This window comes from Pteronotus mesoamericanus, unplaced genomic scaffold (assembly GCF_021234165.1).
Source record: "Pteronotus mesoamericanus isolate MK-2021 breed Mesoamerican mustached bat unplaced genomic scaffold, CSHL_Meso_final contig_347, whole genome shotgun sequence".
Classification (NCBI taxonomy): domain Eukaryota; kingdom Metazoa; phylum Chordata; class Mammalia; order Chiroptera; family Mormoopidae; genus Pteronotus; species Pteronotus mesoamericanus.
In genome coordinates this window covers 10,022,607-10,040,245 of record NW_026555137.1, presented here as the reverse complement: position 1 = coordinate 10,040,245, position 17,639 = coordinate 10,022,607, and the positions used below count along the sequence as shown (strand labels likewise).

Here is a 17,639-nt window from a genome sequence, read left to right as displayed (position 1 = left end):
ACACTCTGACCCTCGTTCATTGGCTCGCTGCCTCCTGCAGTGGTCACGTGACTGACGGTCCCCATCCTGAAGCCAGCCAGGGCTCCCCAGGTTTACCCGTGTGTCCGGTGACTGCTCCGACACGTTGCCACCCCTACCCCCCGTCCCCCCTCCCCACCACCAACGCCGCCCAGTCCCCTGCCCTCCGCCCCCGACCCCGCCTCTGCTTCCACAGGCAGACGCCCGCTCCTCCTGTGTTTCCCGTTCCCTGGCTGCTCTTTCTAAGTCTCTGTCACCGGCTCCCCTTTCTCTGCCTGGACCATTGTACAGGTTGTTTGGGCTTTTTTCCTGCCTCAGAGCTGCCTGGTTCAACATCTTCTCTGCTTCCACCTCCCAGTGATGGGGCCGCCTGTGGATGTGGCCGGCACATGGCGGGGGCACCAGGACATTTCCACTGGCTGATGCGTCTTCCTCCTCTGGAGGCTGCTTTTGGTTTTTTATTTGGTTTCTTTTCTCTGCTCAATATATACACTGAGGAGACTTTTCTACGGACTTAAATTTTTTTTTTTTTTGGTTAAAATATTAATTTATTTGTTAGACTATTCATTTGGGCTTCCAGACACAGCTAGTGATGCTTAATGGCACGCGAGCCATTGTCCAAATAATTTAAAGATTTTATTTATTTATTTTTAGAGAGAGGGGAGGGAGGGAGAAAGAGAGGGAGAGAAACATTGATGTGTAAGAGAAACATCAGTTGGTTGCTTCTTGCACGCCCCCTACTGGGGACCTGGCCCGCAACCTGGGCATGTGCCCTGACTGGGAATTGAACCAGCCACCTTTTGGTTTGCAGGCCAGCACTCAGTTAGCAGAGCCACACCAGCCAGGGCGTCCAGATGATATTTATAACTTAAACCTGCATGGGATGGAAAGCCTGGAAAGACATTGCTTTGCATCGACCCTTCTGCGGGCCCAGCAGAGCCCATCCCCCGGCTGGCACCGAGTGCCGGCTACCCAGCCTCCTTCCTTCCAAAGGGAGGCTCTGGCCTGCCGGGCCCAAATAAGGCAAAGTGACAAAAGGGGCCTCCATGCAGAGTCTGGGCTGAGTCACCTCTTAGGGACGTGGCCTCGCAGCATCTGACTCAGAGCAGGGAGATCCTGCAGTTCTTCATGGCAAGAATGAGAGTCACAGAAGCAGCAGACTCACGGTGGGGAGGGAGAGCAGGGCCGCCGCCTCTGTCTAAGTGCTGAGGATGGGCAGGCGAGGCCGCGGAGGCTGTGACGGCGGAGGGTCCAAAGGCCACAGGGGAGGCTGGAGCCAGCATGGGGCCTTGGATGCACAGGGTGGGGGCCCATCCTGGTGCCCCATCCTCAGGCTGTGCCCAGTCCCTGCACAGATGCCGAACGTGTTGTGGGGCCAGTCGCTCTGCTCTACTGGGTTATGCTGGGGAGGCCGGGCTTCCTGGCTCACGCTCAGAAGGGAGTGTCTCGGAGGAATTTCCTTCCACCTCAGCAGTCCAGGAAGTGGTCAGAAATGTGAACCACAAGAAGACAGGTGTGCCCTGCGATGCCTATTCTGTGATGTGCGTTCGAATATACATTGAAAAGCGCACTGATGAATAATGAGAGCTATTGCCTTAGCGCTTTTTATGTAACTTCTGCACGTAGGACCAGGTGGTATAGACATTTACGTCTCCGATTACCTGCTGGCCTGTAAGGGGCTGAATGGGACCGCGCCTTCCTTACTCACCCGTGATCCTGGCAGAGCACGGGACACCTGCCGGGTCCTTGGTAACGGTGTATTGAAGGAGGAATCGCGGACACAGAGCCTACCCCCGGCAAAGCGTGCTGGCGTCTTTAAGGGTCATGTCATGGAGATGAGGTGGGGACGTGCTGCCGGGGCCCTGTGTCCTGCCCAAGGGTCCCTGATGGAGTGCTGAGCAGCCCAGGCTGAAGATCGACCAGGCTTGTTTCAGACGTTTGGGTTTAGAGGGGTGTGGGGTGTGCCATCGGGGTTTACAAGAACATTGAATATCCCTCCCCAGGGTGGGGGCGAGGCACCCATGGCCTCGGTGGGAGGCCCTGCCCTCCCTCCATGGGGCTGGGCTGGCCCCTCCCGCAGGTGTGAGGGCTGCGGCTGGTGTGGGGGGCGGGGTGGGGTGGGGGTTCTTCAGGAAGCCTGCTTGGGGCCAGACTGGCCGGTCAGCACACAGCCCGGCCATTTCGAGGTCAACCACAGAGCCCTGGAAGCCAAGGAAACACAGGGAAATCCCTGGGGATTTGTGCAGGGGGTTGGAGTGGGCGTGCACGGTGCGGGGGACGGTGGCGCTGTGGCGAGGGCGGCTGAGAGGGGCCAGATCCTGCAGGGCCCCGAAAGGACCGTGAGGGGGTCCCTGACAGGCTAAGGAGGCAACCGGCCGGTCAGGCAGGACAGGAAAGGGGTCGCAGGTGTGCCCTGCCCTGGGGGCTCCTTCCTGGCAGCAGGACTGACCGGGATTGCAGACCCGCCCCTCCCGATTTCCCCAGAGCCCTGCGGGAAAAGGACTCGACTATCGGGAAGGCAGTGAATCCCCGGTTTTCCCGTCCTGGCTCCTCGCGCCCCCGGCGCTCCTATTCCTGCACCAGCAGGCCCGCGGCTGTCCTCGCTGGGGAGAAAGCAACCCCCTCCACGCGCTGAGGCGCTGGCCGGTTTCTGAGTCTCCGAGAGCGGCGGGGACCCCCGGGATTCCTGGACAACAGCGCTAGGCCTCTGGGAAAGTCCTGCCGCGACAGTGACGAGGTGCGAACCTCGGCGGGGGTGTCACCGCGGCAGACGAGGGGACATGGCGCCTCCCGAGGCCCCTGGGTGTGGTGTTGGCTCCACCACGTGGCAAAACGCGACATTGTTATTTCAAAGCCAGAGAAACCCCATCTGAGGAAATCTTGGCCTCAAAAGACCATTTCCTCAGCGTATTCTGGGTCCTTGTAGTGGAGAATGGTATTTATGTATGTATTGTATTTTTATTTATTTTTATGTTTTAAACTTTTAAATATTTATTTATTTGAGAGAGCGAGGGAGTGCTATTTATTATTACACTTATTTATATATTCTTTGGTTGATTTTTGTATGAGCCCTGACCAGGGATTGAACCCACAACCTTGGTGTATGAGGACAACACTAGCCAACTGAGGTGCTTGGCCAGGACAGAGAATGCTGTTTAAAAACTAGACCTAGGTGCTTATTGCCACAGACACGCCAATGACCTCAGACCCCCATGGCAGGCAGTGTCCTCTCTCCATACAGAGGGCATTGTCCACGCTCGGCTAACAAGCCCTCCCAAGGGTTTTATTATGCTGTAGGGGAATGTGCCTTTGTTTGATTTGTATTCACTACTGTGTAGGGCCCAGACTCTGTAAAGTTACATGTTAATGTGTACTTTTTTGCCTAGTACAGATGCAAATAATTTTTTTTTTTTAGGTTAAAAAAACCCAACGAAAACTAAAACCAAAACCAAAAAACCAAACCAATCAAAAACAACCTCCCTCCACCCCAAATCCTAAAGTTTACAGTTTTATTACCCTGTAGGCCATTAACCAGCTTTGTACATAGCCCAGATATTTTAACATTCTTTATTCTGTGCCTGCAATATTTAATCTCTTAAATTCTCCCTGAGCCAACTTTACTAACTGCTGGTTCTCTCTTAATTGGGAAAAATAAATTGTTTAAAAATAGGTAAGTAAGTCACAGTCACTTTATGGAAGTGAATAAATGAAATAACATTTTAACTTATGAAAAATTGTACTTGACCTTCAATTACAAACTAGTACCATGTGGTTTGTTTTAAAGTTTCCCCTTTCCATATTTGTAGTTCCCTATTCCAACAATGAGAAATGTGGCTTCCATCATTCTTAATCTATTTCTTCTTTCTTCATTCTCTTTCTTGAGGTGCCAACCCATTCCACTGTGAAGATGAAAACACCAGTTGAGCTCACCAGTGCTTAACATTTGTTTATAGTTTTTTTGGATCTTAATTGAGTATTATATGCTCAAAAAGCTATGGGCAAAGTTTCTTGGGTTCGTTTTTCTTTTTTCTCCTTTCCAGGAGGTTCTGAGTCAGAAATCTGTTTAGAATAGGGACTGGGTTCATTTATTCCACTACCCTTAGCTAGAGTTTTATTAACAAATCCTCACTTTTTGCACAGGATGGCTATGTAAATAGAAATATCAAATATACAAGTAACAGAATGTAAAGAAACAAACAACAAAAAACTTTAACTGTTGATCCTGCCCCTGGTGGTCTGCATTCAATTTACCAGCAATGTAGTTTTACTAGCCTTTTGCTGGAATCCTAACTACACATTAGTTCTTCCCACCCCACGTGGAAAATGACGGTATTAGCACATTTTAATGAACTCCAGAGACTTTTCTCTGCTTAGAACTCTGAGAAATTGATATCCCTCTAGAGGACCCCTGATAGTAAAAAGCAGTTTCAAATCTCTGGAGCTGGGCCATTCAAAGCCAGTCTTAAACAAGAGGTTGAGGGATGCTCCTGATTTCAGTTTTATACATGGTTTTAGTGCACTTCTGGTAGAAGGGGAGATGTTTTTATGACTCATATAAAAGACACCTAATTTTTAGTTTTTGATGGCTGGGCTGTGTGCATTGTTCACATTCGTGCCAGGAACGAGGCTCTAACAAAGTGCGACCCTGGGTAAGACTGGGAGTTTGTCTTTAAGCCACTGGTCCCCAGTTCATCACCCTCTCCTCTCTATTTTCCATGTATGCAGGAGCCCCCCAATCTCTTCTTACACATTTTAAAACCTTCTTTCATAAAAGGATCTACCTCATTCACATCAAGGTGTAAATGACTGATAGCAAAGTAAAGTAATACTTCTCTCTTCTACCTCCTACGGGACAACCAAGCTAGTGGTCCATGACCCTACCCTCCAGGCAGCTGTAGAATTTCAGGGTTCAATGCAAAATGGAAATGTGGCCACACTCACCAAAACTCAGGGGGGAAGCACCATTAAAATACAAAGCTTTTTTTTATTTAAAATATTTTTTCTTATATAGTGTCATAGTTTTATATAACATGATATTTATTAATTTGATGGTGTGAATGATTAAAGACTTTCCTGTCTCACTTCTCTGCAGATTTCATATGTGAGGCCATCAAAATGTATACTTTTGGGATGGTGATAGCAGAACAGTAAACTACGCAAGTGTTGGTAGCTGGGTCCTCCGGAAGTAGAAGCTGAGGTGGAATGTGCCGTGCAGAGGATTCGTTAGGGAACAACACCTGTGAATGGAAGCGGGAGGAGGTGGTCTTTATCAGAGGGAGAACTCAAAATGTGATGCACTTGTGACAAAATTTTGGCCAATCCCATGGGGTGCTCTAGAGCACCCATGACCCATAGGAGATGCTATGTTGGGCCACAATGTCTTTATACTCTTGCCTGTCTCAGCCCTCAACTGGCTGATTGTATCCTCATGGGGTCGTTGAACATGCGTCTCTACCCCAGTGGCCTTTCCTGGGGGGTGGTTTTGCCTCTCAGGGAACACTTGGCAATGTCTGGATGTTGTCAGTTGTCATGGCTGCAGGGATGCTACTGACATGTAGTGAGTGGAGAGCAGGGAGGCCGCTGAACACCCTATAATGTACAGACCAGCCCCTCCCCCAACGGAGAATTATTGGGTCCAAAATGTCAATAATATAGACACTGAAAAACCCTGCCTAACCTTTTATTTTTTCTAAAAAGTCAGCAAGATCCAGAGGTTTGATTCAATTCCAGTTCATTTGTGGAGGCAGAAGTATTCACAGGTGGACCCGTGTTGTACATCACATTGTATCAGATGAGAAGGCAATAATGTACCATTTCTTGTCATGTACAGATTCATAAGTGTGTTCAGGTGTCGTCAGGCTGATTGATTCCTTATAAAGTTCCTCTCAGGCTGATTGATTCCTTATAAAGTTCCTCATTAGCCTTTACCCTAATAGTTTTATCATGCAGGGTTGAAACATGGTGACTTCTAATCCCATCACTTGCTTTCCCATCAGCTGCAGTTGTTCCGAAAAGAAAAGCATTACCTTATCGACGATGGACCCCGAAACACAGTCCACCCAGGAAAGGCAGGATACACACACGGCTCTTTTCCTTTATCCATTTTCAGAATGCCCTAGTCATGAAAAAATGTGTTTAAAATAGTGTTGGTAAGTGTTTTCAGAAAAACCGCATCTGAGGAGCCAAACAGGAAAAGAGAATTAACTACACAAATGGATGAAGTACTTGGCTTTATTGGAGTCCACAGGGCCTGTTGGGACGAAACAGGACACTAGGGGGCGGCAGAGACCACAAGATGCTGGAGCCAGCCCAGCTGTTGCCTTTTGCAGCTCCAGTGTTAACTAGCTCGAACCTCAGCACGCCTGAGAGGCAACACCTGGTCTCGGCCGCAGGGGCGGGGGGCAGGGTTTCTCTGTGGAGCTCCTGTCCTGGTTATCTGCAGCTGCAGGAGTGCCTCCCCTGGGCTAGCAGCGGGAACCCAGCAGCCCTGTGGGGGTCTTTCCGTGACCAGAGAGCAGCCTCCAGCGAGCTCAACTCCCAGGGTGCATTCTGTGTGTTTTGAAGTGGTCATTTGTCTCTTTAAACAGTGTCAATATGGTATCTTGAATACCAACAGAGGCTTTCAGATAAGACACACCTGGGTTTGAATCCTGGTTCTGATACTTAAGAAATGTGTGATGAAGCTCAACGTTCGCACCTGCGAGATGTGGGTTGGGGATAGTTGCTAATGCACAGGGTTATTGCTGAAACGGAAGCTTGTAAGCAAAGAGCTCAGCAAGGGGCTTGTTTTGTGAGTGTGCGAGGGCGCATGCGTAGTATCCACAAAGGTCCGCCCCTTAACTTTTGCGGGGCGCGTGGCTGCATTCAGCTTGCCACCCAGACAAGCGTCTTAGCCGCGAGTATAGTAAAGCTGTGTGCTGGGCCTCCTGTGTCCTCTTGTGTCAAATGCGCAAAGGAAGACCTAGGAGAGTAGTGACTTTTCTAGGTGACCACGAGGGTGGGACTGAGCAGAGGCTGGAATCCAGGCCTACTGACCCTTGGTCTAGGGCTCTTATGGGCTGCATCTAAATGACTATTTTCTATAAGATACCCTCAGCCCTTCTCTGAGCCCTTGGTTTAGGTCATACTTGCACACATTTCAGAGACTCGAGCATGAAATAGTCCTCAGGATACAGCAATACTTAAATTCTTACCATTCTACCCAGCCAGGCTTCATTGTGCTCTGTCTCTTGCCAATCCAAGAATGCAAGAGATACAGCTTGACTCCCACTTGCATGTTTAGCTAGTTACTCATTCATCCAACGCGAACATCTGTTATGTGTCAGGTGCGAGGGGGTGGGGTACAGGAGAGGGGTTTGCGATAATGGCCGGGGGATAGAGACCCAGCGATGAGAAATGCAGCCTTGCCTGCAAGAAGATACAACTCTAGTGGGAGGGGTGAAGGAAATACGGAGCTAGGAAGCAGACCAACGATGACGCTGTGATGGGATACGGGGACTGGTCGTTGGCTCAGGAGCCTTTCTGCAGGAGTGACACGTGAAATTAATCTGGGGAGATGCGTCGTGGCGGAGCAGAAAGAGAACAGGGCGATCCACTCTTCGGTTCGAGGGGGCAGGGGGTGTCGAAAGGCTGGGTGGGTTTGGGCGAGTCTCTCATAGTTCTGCATGGAGGAAGCCTGGGCAGGTAGGGTTGCTATGGTGACGGGGCTGGGCAGGGGTGACAGGGTGAAGGTCACGGTGCTGTGCCGTTGAGCTGACACGCCATCTTTAAGGGGCGTGGAAGTGCTTCGTGTGACGGATCAGACTGGAGATGGCAAGGAGCTGAGAAATTTGGAAGGTGAGAGTGACGATTGCGCGGCGGGGGGGGGGGGGGGGGGGGCGACAGAACTGTAGCGAAGCCGTGGCTCGGGGGCTGGAGAGAACTTCCGAGACACTTAGGAGAAACACGGGACAGGACATGTGTTGATGTACAGCCATGGGCACGCGCTACATCAACGCTTTGTAATCACCCTTGAGAAAGTGCTACGGGAAGTCCTAGCAGCCACCCGGGTATCCCTGGCCAGCTTGGGCCGGTCCTCTAAAGTGTGCAGGGGGTGGGAAGCAGCGGGCGCCTGTGATTGGCTCTTCCTCCTTTGCCTTCCCTCTGACAGCCCAGTGGAAAAGTCGGCGTTCTCTTTATCCTAGTGACGGGGCAGCTGGGGAGGAGGATGTGGCTGCCCCCTTCAGTCTGCGCGGCAGAGGGGACCAACGGGCCGTGCACAGCCTCCTCCCGTCCCGTTGGACTCCCGGCTCGGTGGCCGCAGCACCGTCGGCGGATTCCAGGGTTCTGGGCAGGAGTCCCATCCCGTAAACATCTCCCCCTCTGCCTGATGTGGGAATTTTTTTTCCCCCACTGTTGAAGTTCAAAATTGGATTAATTATAATTCTTGATTCATGACACATTCTCATCATTAGTTCATGCTTGGCTTTCTTTAATTTCCTTAATTTCTTATTAATAGTATAATAAACTCCTCCTAGGAATCCACCACCCCACCCAGGAGTGAAAACATTACCTAAAACTTCCATTTCTCTGTTCCCCTCTGCCACCCAATCTATCCCTCTTCAAGATGGGAAAGACAACTATCCTGATCTTTGTGTTTATCATTCCTTTTCTGGTGTGTTTTTATGGATTTCCCTATTCTGGATATTTCCTACAACTGGAACCATACAATGTGTGGCCTTTGTACCTGGCTTTTTTCATTTAGCATCATGTTTTGAGGGTTCATCCATGTCGTGGCATGTAGCATATTTAATCCTTTTTCATGGCTGTATAATATTCCACTGCACGCCCACGCCTTATTTGATTTATCCATTCACCCATCGAAGGACATTTGGGTTCTTTCCACTTTTTGGCCATAATGAATAATACTGTTAGGAGGCTTCAAGTACAAGTTTTTGTGTGGACTTGAATTTTCAATTCTTTCAACCCCCTGAAGTGGAATGGTACTAGGAATTACAGTTTGAGGAGCTGCCAGAATGCTTTCCGACGCGGCTGCCCGTTTTACCTTCCCACCAGCGATGCATGAGAACTCTGCAATACTCTTGACATCAGATGCCCCTCCTGCTTGGCTTAGAATTCCGAAACGGGAAGGCCAAGTGTGAGAACGCGGCCGCCCGCTTTCGCTCACCCTCTCCCAGAGTTACATCTGTGCGCAGCAACGAGCCCAGCAGGTTCTGATGGCTGAGCCGCACCCTTGGGCCTTTGCGTGACTTACCTTCCCAGCCTCGGTGCTTCCAGCTGAGGACAGGAGTCCGTGGACGAAGCTCAACGGGTGGGCATGGGGGCGTGGGGAGCTGCGCTCGCCTGTGCTGTTTGCCTGAGCGTCCTCATCTGTAGTCAGTGGCCCCTGGGCGTGTTTGTGCCCAGCCTCATCAGCCTCGGTCACGGGTCCTGGGCTTCCCGGAGGGGAGCTGGCATTGGCCCCCGGGTGTCTGGGGCATGAGGCTGAGGCGACCCCTGTCCAGGTTGGCAGAGCCAGCGGGCGCAGGCTGCTTCTTCCTGGGTGCCCGGCTGGATGCCAGGGAGGCTCTCGCCTCGGCTCAGGAGGGGCCCGGGGAGCAGAGACTGGTCCTGAGATGGGTCTCGGGTCCTGCCTCCACCGGCTTTGCTCTTTGTGACTCGTGAAACGGCGGCCCTATTTGCACGGCTCAGACCTGCCCGCCTAAGGGAGAAAGGTTTGTTTGTGCCGGATCTGGAGGTGATGGGCGAGGGTGTTTAGGCCGTGGGGGTGGGGAGGAGATCAAGTCCCAGAGGCGTCCCTCTGAGATTGGATGGAAGAAGGGCTGGTTCATTTTGGCAAAAGGGTACATTCCAGGGAGGCACAGGGGAGGAACAGAGGCAGGGACAACATCCCGGGTGGTCTTTGCCAATTAACTAATGACCATACCTGGCCATGCCAGGCCCATTTACTGGGGTGCATATGTCCAGCCACGAGGCCTCTCCTGCTTGTGGGTGCTCATTCGCTCAACAAATAGGACCCAGTCTTTACTGCGCGCCCCGAGCTCTCTAGGCTCCAGCAATACGCGATGAGCCGTCCTGGCAGAGCTCAGAGGCCGGTGGGGCAGAGTGACGTCACCTAAAGCGTTGCCGGGCAGGGCCTGGCAGCTCGGGGTGCACGTAGGAGGGGGTGACTCATGCAGGGGCCCAGAGGCCTTCCGGGGGGTCACTCGGGTCTGAAGGCTGAGAGGGCCTGGGGCAGGCAGCAGAGCCTCTCTGGCAGAGGGCACCGCAGGCGCAAGGCCCCGGAACGGCACGGAGCTCCACAGTGCAGGCCCCAAAGGAGAGCCGGGAGGCGGGGAGGGCGGAAGGGGCCGGCCTGCTTAGGGTTCCTGCCGAACCGCCTCCCCTTCTTTTCCTAAGAGCAGCGGTTGGCTTTGGGGGTTTGAAGCTTAGGAGCAACAAGGTCAGATTCTTTTAATTGTACTTTTCCCATGATCATTTATCCCCCTCCATCCCTTCTTCCAGCTCCACCCCCCAGCATGGGCAGGTTTCCGTTTGAAATGACCACTCTGGCTGAGCTAACATTGCTCGCGGGTGTCAATCGCCAGCCTCAGATAATTAGGCGGTAGATCAAGATAAAAATAAACATCCATTCCTTTCCCACAGAGTTGCTGGATTTCTCCTGGAACCCCATGTGCTTAAGAGGATTCTGTGTTCCTTGAACGGGGTGCTATTTCTGGTTTTAAAGGAGAATGGGGCCACCCAAGGGAGACCAGCAACGTTGGGGGCGGTGAACGTGAAGCTGTGGACATTGGACGAATTTGATAGCGGGGGCCGAGGCCTAAATCAAGGGGAAGTGGTGCTGAGCTGGGGTCCCCCGGGGGCCAGGGCCGCGGCCCCGTCCTTCCCACGTGTGCTGGAGCCTCTGAAGGGCACTCTGGCCTCGCCTTTCTGAGGCAGCCTGAGAAATCGGTTTTATCCTGGGTGCCCAAGGAGCCGAGCCTGCTTCGTGCCTGCACACATCGGCCCCCCGAGCTGAGCTCCCCACACAAGAGTGTCACTGGCTTCGGCGGGTGGGACGGGGGCTTCAAGGCCCAAAGCTTCCAGAGCGTGGCCTGTGGGCCCGGGCACTAGCATTATCTCTGAGATAATAGTTTAAAAACTGCAGACTCCTGGGCCTCCCCGCTGGCCCCCGGAGTCAGACCTCCCTGGGGAGGGGGACACAGTGCTAGGAACTCAGAGAGGCAGCAGCTTCAGCAGGGGCCTCTGAGGCCCCCGTAGGAGCTTCCTGTGGCTGCTGGAACAAGCGCTCGCCAACCCGGGGGCTTGAAGCACCGCAAACACATTCTCACAGTTTTGGAGGCCAGAAACACAAAGATCAAGGTGCGGGCAACGCAGCACACCCTCCAGCAATTCTAGGGGAGGGGCCTTCCCCGCCTCTTCCCACCTTTGGTGGCTGCAGGCCGTCCCTTGCCGGAGGTCACGCCCCTCCAGCCTCTGCCTCTGTGGACCCACTGCCTTCGCCTTTTTAGTCTGTTGTCAGGCCTCCCTGTGCCTCTGTCTTAGGCAGACACCTGCAGCACATTTAGAGCCAGGATCATCTCCCCATTTAAAGGTCCTTAACTTGATTGTGTCCATGAAGATCCCTTTTCCACAGGAAGCATTGCTTACGGGTTCCAGAGATTAGGACTCACTACTTCTGGGGACCCTTTTCCAGCTCGCCATGCACTAAGGTTCCAGAATCGCTAATGTGTTGGCCCTGGCTGGGGGGTGAGCGCAGTTGTTTGGAGCGTCGTCCCCATGTGCCAAGGTTGTGGGTTTGGTCCCCAGCCAGGGCACATACAAGAATCAACCCAAGAATGCATAAAATAAGAGGGACAACACATCGGAAAAAAAAAAATCACTGATGTGGTCCATGTCCTCAGGGTAGACCAGGCCTAGGGGATTGGGACCACAGGAGAAAGGATCAATACAAGGTCCCAGAGCCCATGATTCCCTTCCAAGGCTAGAACCGAGGGCCCCAATCCCCAGGAGTAACAAGAGCTGACGTGTACTGAGCGCTTCTTATGTACTAATCTAAGCAAGTGGCATCTCCTGTCTCATCGCTCTTCCAAACAACCTGAAGAGGTGGGTCCTGCTATTATCTCCCATTTTACAGATGGGAAAATTAAGGGGGAGAGAGGTTAAGCAACTCGCTGAAGGTGACAGAGCTAATTGCAGGTGGAGCTGAGATAGAAGGCCAGGCAGGCAAAGGTCAAAAGCTCACGTGCGGTTGCAACAATGTCCCACCAGGCTTGCTCTACCCTCTGTGAGAATCGCCCCTTTCTGACATCTGTATCTACCTCACAAATACGGAGCCAAACTTTTCTGGGAAGAAAGGAGACCCCGCGGAATCCCTTGTCCTCACCCTGGCTGGAACCACAAAGCCTCGGGGAGCCCTTGTTCGAGCTGCTGACAGCTGCTCATCTCAGCCTGAGCACCTGGGGGCAGCAAGTGGGTCTTGCAAAGCGTGGGGGCAGCGGAGAGCCTAGTGAATTTCTTAGGCTGATGGCCTGGGAGGGGCCCCAGGAGCTTCCTGGCCTCCAAATCTGCTGAAAGGAAGGCAGGGAAGGTGGGGTGCATTCATTTGCACCTTGGATACGTATTTGCTCCAAGTGGTGACTCACTTCCCCATGAAGCAGAGCCTCGGGTGAAATGGTTGCCTGCCCCACCTCCCCTCCACCCTGCCTTATAGCTCCCCTTGCAGCAGGCCGGCCTCGCAGAGCACCCAGCCGCCCTGCCCTCCTGCCTCCCTCACGCAGGCACCCGCGCACGTCCATGGCATCCCCGGCAGCCCGAGTCTGTGAGCAGCGGGCGGCCGCTCAAGGCCTTGGCTCCAGCCAGGAGGCCGTCAGATACCGGGGCCAGGACTTTGAGACCCTCAGGCAGCAGTGCTTGGACTCAGGGGTCCTCTTTAAGGACCCAGAGTTCCCAGCGTGCCCATCGGCCTTGGGTTACAAGGATCTGGGACCCGGCTCCCCGCAAACGCAAGGCATTGTCTGGAAGCGGCCCCCGGTAAGGAGCCGGCCTTGTTGTCTAGTGTCTGAAGTAGTGAGGGAGGAGGCGTGGCTCTGGGTCCTAAATTCCTGGGCCCCGTGGTTTGGGACACCTCTCTCCTATTAGAAACCTTTTTCGGAGGAGGGAGGTTGGAGGGAAGAGAACGCATGGGTTTTGGGACCAGGCAAGTAAGGGCTGAATCCTGGCTCTGCCCGTGTGGTCATGGACAGGTCTGCAGACCTCAGTTTTCTCATCTGTAAAATGGTGCTACTCGCCACTTGTTCAGGGTTGGTGTGAGGACTAGAGGTAAAGCTCCGGGCACAGTGCCTGGCCAGGAACGGGCACGGCCTGCGTGGTGGTCCCCCGGGCCAGGGCCCACGGGCGGGTCGATGCTGGGTGTAAATGGGGACGTCCCGCGGACAGCTGCAGGGCTGCGTAAGGTCATGCACTGTGTCGTGGTTCCGTCAGGGCCAGCAAGCGGGGGCGGGGGGTTGCGGGTCCCTGAATGCAGATGGAACGCAGGGGCTCCCGGGTGCTGTCACCGGTCCCCCCCAGACTCAAGGGCAGAGAATGGGGAGCCGCCCTCCCAAAACCTATGTCGACGACCTACCACTCGGGGACCCTTGTCTAGTGATTGAACCTCAGGGACAGGAGCCCCCTCCGCAGAGTGGTCGTGAGAATGGACGTCAGGGCTAAGCACGTGGTCTCACTGATGTGACCATGGAGGAGGTGGCAGCAGCGCCGGGCTTCCCGCACGTGCACGGCCAGAGCCCCCAAAGTGCCCAACGCGGGCTGTCGGCTACGGTTTAATGCCCCCGGGGAGCCCTGATTCCAGTGGCCCTCGCCACTGAGCATGTGCAGTTGAAGCCCCTTCCTGCCTTGGATCCCGACCCATACCCGTGTTTCCCTTGCGCCCATTCATCAGAGGCTGATATGAGCAGGCCCGAGTAACAGGTTCTGTTGCCCTGACCAGGTTGTAGTCAACGTTACTGCTAAAGAGACATGATTGTTATTCAGGAAGAAGAAAATAGCTTCCCAAGGGTGGGGAGGTGGGAGCCTCTGGGCCTCTTTTAAACCCCTCTGGCTGCCAAGTTGCTTTGTATCTCTGACCTGAGTGGCAAAAGAAATGTAGCCACCTAGAGAAGACTTTGGGAATGTTCTCGGGCACAGTGCTGAGATGCCATCTCCTTACAAAGCGGAGGACAGTCTGTGGCCCCTGAAAGATGCATGTTAGTCATGGCATTTGCGGTTGTTTTTTCCTGGGGGGAGGGGGTGCATTCTGAATTATATTGAGAATAACATAGTAAAATGAACATTCCATCTACTTATAATCCTCTTAGCACCATCTGGTTATAACACTGGAACTCGTTTCTGGCCTTTGCAAAGCCACTTGATTTTCCAAGACGAACTCGAAATTTTAGCAGAACTGGGTAGACTTATTGGACATGAGTCTAAAGGGCTTATATCACACAAACTGCATGACACGGGTAATTGGCTGAACAGCTCAAGGGGGTGGGTTGGGAAGGGTCAGCGCGTTCCACAGTTCGGAGCTGAAGCCGCGGTGGGGGTGGCGTCCTCAGGAGAGGATGCTTAGGGCAGGCTGTTGCGGGATGGAGCGGGGTCACGGCAGGGGGCTGAGCATGTGGCTGGGGGTCCCTGACTCTTAGGGGTGAGCTGAGCAGAGGAACCCTTGGCGGAGACTGAGAAGGGGTATTTGGAGAGGTGAGGGGAAAGTGAAGAGCGCGTGAAACTACGGAAGCAGAGAGAGGGGGGTCTTCGGCAATAGCATGGGGGGCGCACAATCGGCGGGTCCTTCGGTTGCTTCGAGGTCTGAATTCACTGACCCTGAAATCGTCTTTACCCCCATTGCCACCATCCCTGGGTATCTGACGACTTGTATTTTGCCCCAAATTGCTTTCAGGAATTGTGTCCCAGCCCCCAGTTTATCGTTGGTGGAGCCACACGCACAGACATTTGTCAGGGGGGTCTCGGTGAGTAACTGGGGACGGTCCTGTCTGTTTGGGGGCAGGGCGGGTGTGTTGGTGTCATGAGTAACATCAGATGAAGCTGTTAGGCTGGACCGACTGTTGTTACCTTCAGTAGATGTAATTTGCCTATGAAATGGCCATGTCTGTACAATTAGGGACTGTCCTAAGAGACGCTTTTATAATTAGTAAGAAAACAAGGATCCTATCTTTCTAGCCAAGACTCCTTTCACAGGTTTGGGATTTCAGGATTAAGAAGACTCTCCCTTTCCCAACCTTCCATATTCCGTCCCTCCAATCGGGTGCAGTTAAGCTTTGGAAATAGTGTATTTTGTTTTGTTTTGTACGTTCTAACCTCAAGTGTCAGAAACCTGGTTCCCCTTGATAGAAGCTGGGCGCTGATAGAAGCCGGGTGCTCTCAATCCCCTAAGCCCTCTTGATCCCAGGGCCTCGCAGCCGAGTTGAACAATAATGACATTTTAGGGGACAGCGTGGTTCTGAATTGAAGTCGCTGGGTTTCCAAACCGCCATCCAGTGGCAGCTGCAAAATATGGAACTGGAAATGCAGGCCACGAGGAGACAAACCTGTGCCCGGTGCAACCCAGTGAAACAAACAAAGGCTCAGCATCCACACGCACACACACGCACCCACTAACCTTTTCTCTTCCAGGAGGTTCCCCCTCCTTGTCTTGGCTGGCAAAACCTGTTCCCAACCCGCTGGAAACCTTTCTGATTTTTGAAAGTCACAGGGCACTTTGTTTTAAATGCCTCTAACCGTTCTCTCCTTGAAAGACTGTAGCAAATATCCCCTTAGCCAGAACCCATGGAGGGCGAGGATAAAGCAGTGAGAACAAAGTCGGGCGCGGCAGGCAAATATGTGCACCGTTCCCCAAAACCTCAGCTCTGGCGCCTGGGCTCATGGTAGGGGGCGCGGGGGGGGGGGGGGGGGGACCAGCGGACCTTTGCTGTCCTGCCTACTGCGCAGTGAGCTTTTTACTCCCCGCTAAATGTTTTGCTTAATTTCGCATGTGTCTCACGGAAGCCCATCTAAGCTTTTAACAGCTCCTCGTTAGCAATGTTTTCACTTTGGAAAAGGTATTTAATGAGTGCCTTTGACTTGATCACTTGGATAGATCTCCCTTTGAATAGTTTTAAGGCAGGAGAAAAGAGGGTTTCCGAACGGAGGCCTGAGCGTTTCCATGGTGAGTGCCCGCTGCCAGTGGAGGGAGCCGGTGGCTGGGGTGTAGGAAACAGACCGCACTGACCTGCGGAATCCAGCCCCCTGCTTCGGGGGACCTTGCCGCGGGGCCGCCCTGCGCGTGAGCCCGGCCGCGGAGGTGGTGGGTTTTGCTGTCGTTGTTTTTAATCCATATCACTGTTACCTCTTTTTAAAATGTATCTATTTATTTTAACGTACAATTACAGTTGGCATGCGACATTACGTTGGTTTCTGGTGTGCAGCGGAGTGGTTAGCCATGTATGTAGCTGACAGAGCGACCCCCCCCCCACCCCGTCCCGCACATCCGGCCCCCACCTGGCACCGCGCCCCGTTATCGCAGTATCGCCGCCTGTGCTCCCCTGTGCCGGGTTCTGGGCGGGCTTTTCAGTGGGCAGAACTGAAAGGGGCCGCGGGGTCCGGCTTCCCGGAGGGGCCAGGCGCTTGGGATGGGCCCTAAGAGCCGGTCGACCGCAAGGAGCCTGAACAAGCAGACAGTGGGTGCCCCACCGAAACCTGTGGCCGTGGGGTCTAAGCCAGGGCTGGCCCTGAGCCGCCGTGGCAGGTGGCGAGATTAGGAGAGAATTCTCACCCAGGAGCAAGGCCGCGTCACCAGTACTTGGTGAATCAGGGCGTGGCCAGGATTGAGGTTTGTTCCATGCTGCGTTGGCCTCTACTCTAGGTTAAAAAAATTATCATCATTGTTTTTCAACAGTTGATCTATATAATGAAAATGGCACCTCTTTTATAGAGCTTTGTGTTACCACTCTATTTTATTATTCTGAATACACACCGTTGAAAAATTAAATTAACTGAAAGTTTGCAGTGAAAATTTACTCCATTGCTCACTGGCCTGCGACCAATTAAAAAAAATCCTTTCTGTGTTCCTTTATGCAGAGTCAAGCCCCTCTAAATACATATTCTCATTTTTATCCCTTTCTCGCATGGAAGGCAGCATACTTTAAACACTGTTTTGTGCCTTGCCATTGTTTGCTATTATTTCATTTAAGAAAATATTTTGGAGCCTTGGCTGGGTGGGTCAGTTGGTTGGAGCGTCATCCCGTACACCAGAAAAAAGGCGGTGGGTTTGATTCCTGGTCAGGACACATGCCTAGGTTGCAGGTTCGATCCCCAGTTGGGATGTGTAGGGGAGGCAACCGGTCAATGGTTCTCTCTCACATTGATGCTTCTCCCACACCCCCTGCCCTTCCTCTCTCTCTCAAATCGATACACATATCCTTGGATGAGGGTTAAAAAGAAAAGAAAGAACATATCTTGGAGATCTCAGCTCAGTGGATGAGAGCGTCGTTCCTTTGTAACAGCTCACAGTCCCGTGTTTCAGTGGGAGCGATGGGCCATGGTTTATCCTGCCTCCTACTGACCGACACTGGGGTTACGTCCTCTGT

The 17,639-nt window shown here is 52.9% G+C and overlaps 1 protein-coding gene across 1 annotated transcript in view; it reads left to right on the top strand.

Annotated features, from left to right (window-relative positions):
* The first annotated feature begins 12,813 nt into the window (after nucleotides 1-12,813).
* CAPN8 (calpain 8) overlaps nucleotides 12,814-17,639 on the top strand; it is a 37,425-nt gene continuing 32,599 nt past the window's right edge. The window contains exons 1-2 of the mRNA XM_054576772.1: nucleotides 12,814-13,050; nucleotides 14,954-15,023. Coding sequence (XP_054432747.1) covers nucleotides 12,814-13,050; nucleotides 14,954-15,023 — 307 coding nt within the window. The remainder of the gene's footprint in view (nucleotides 13,051-14,953; nucleotides 15,024-17,639) is intronic.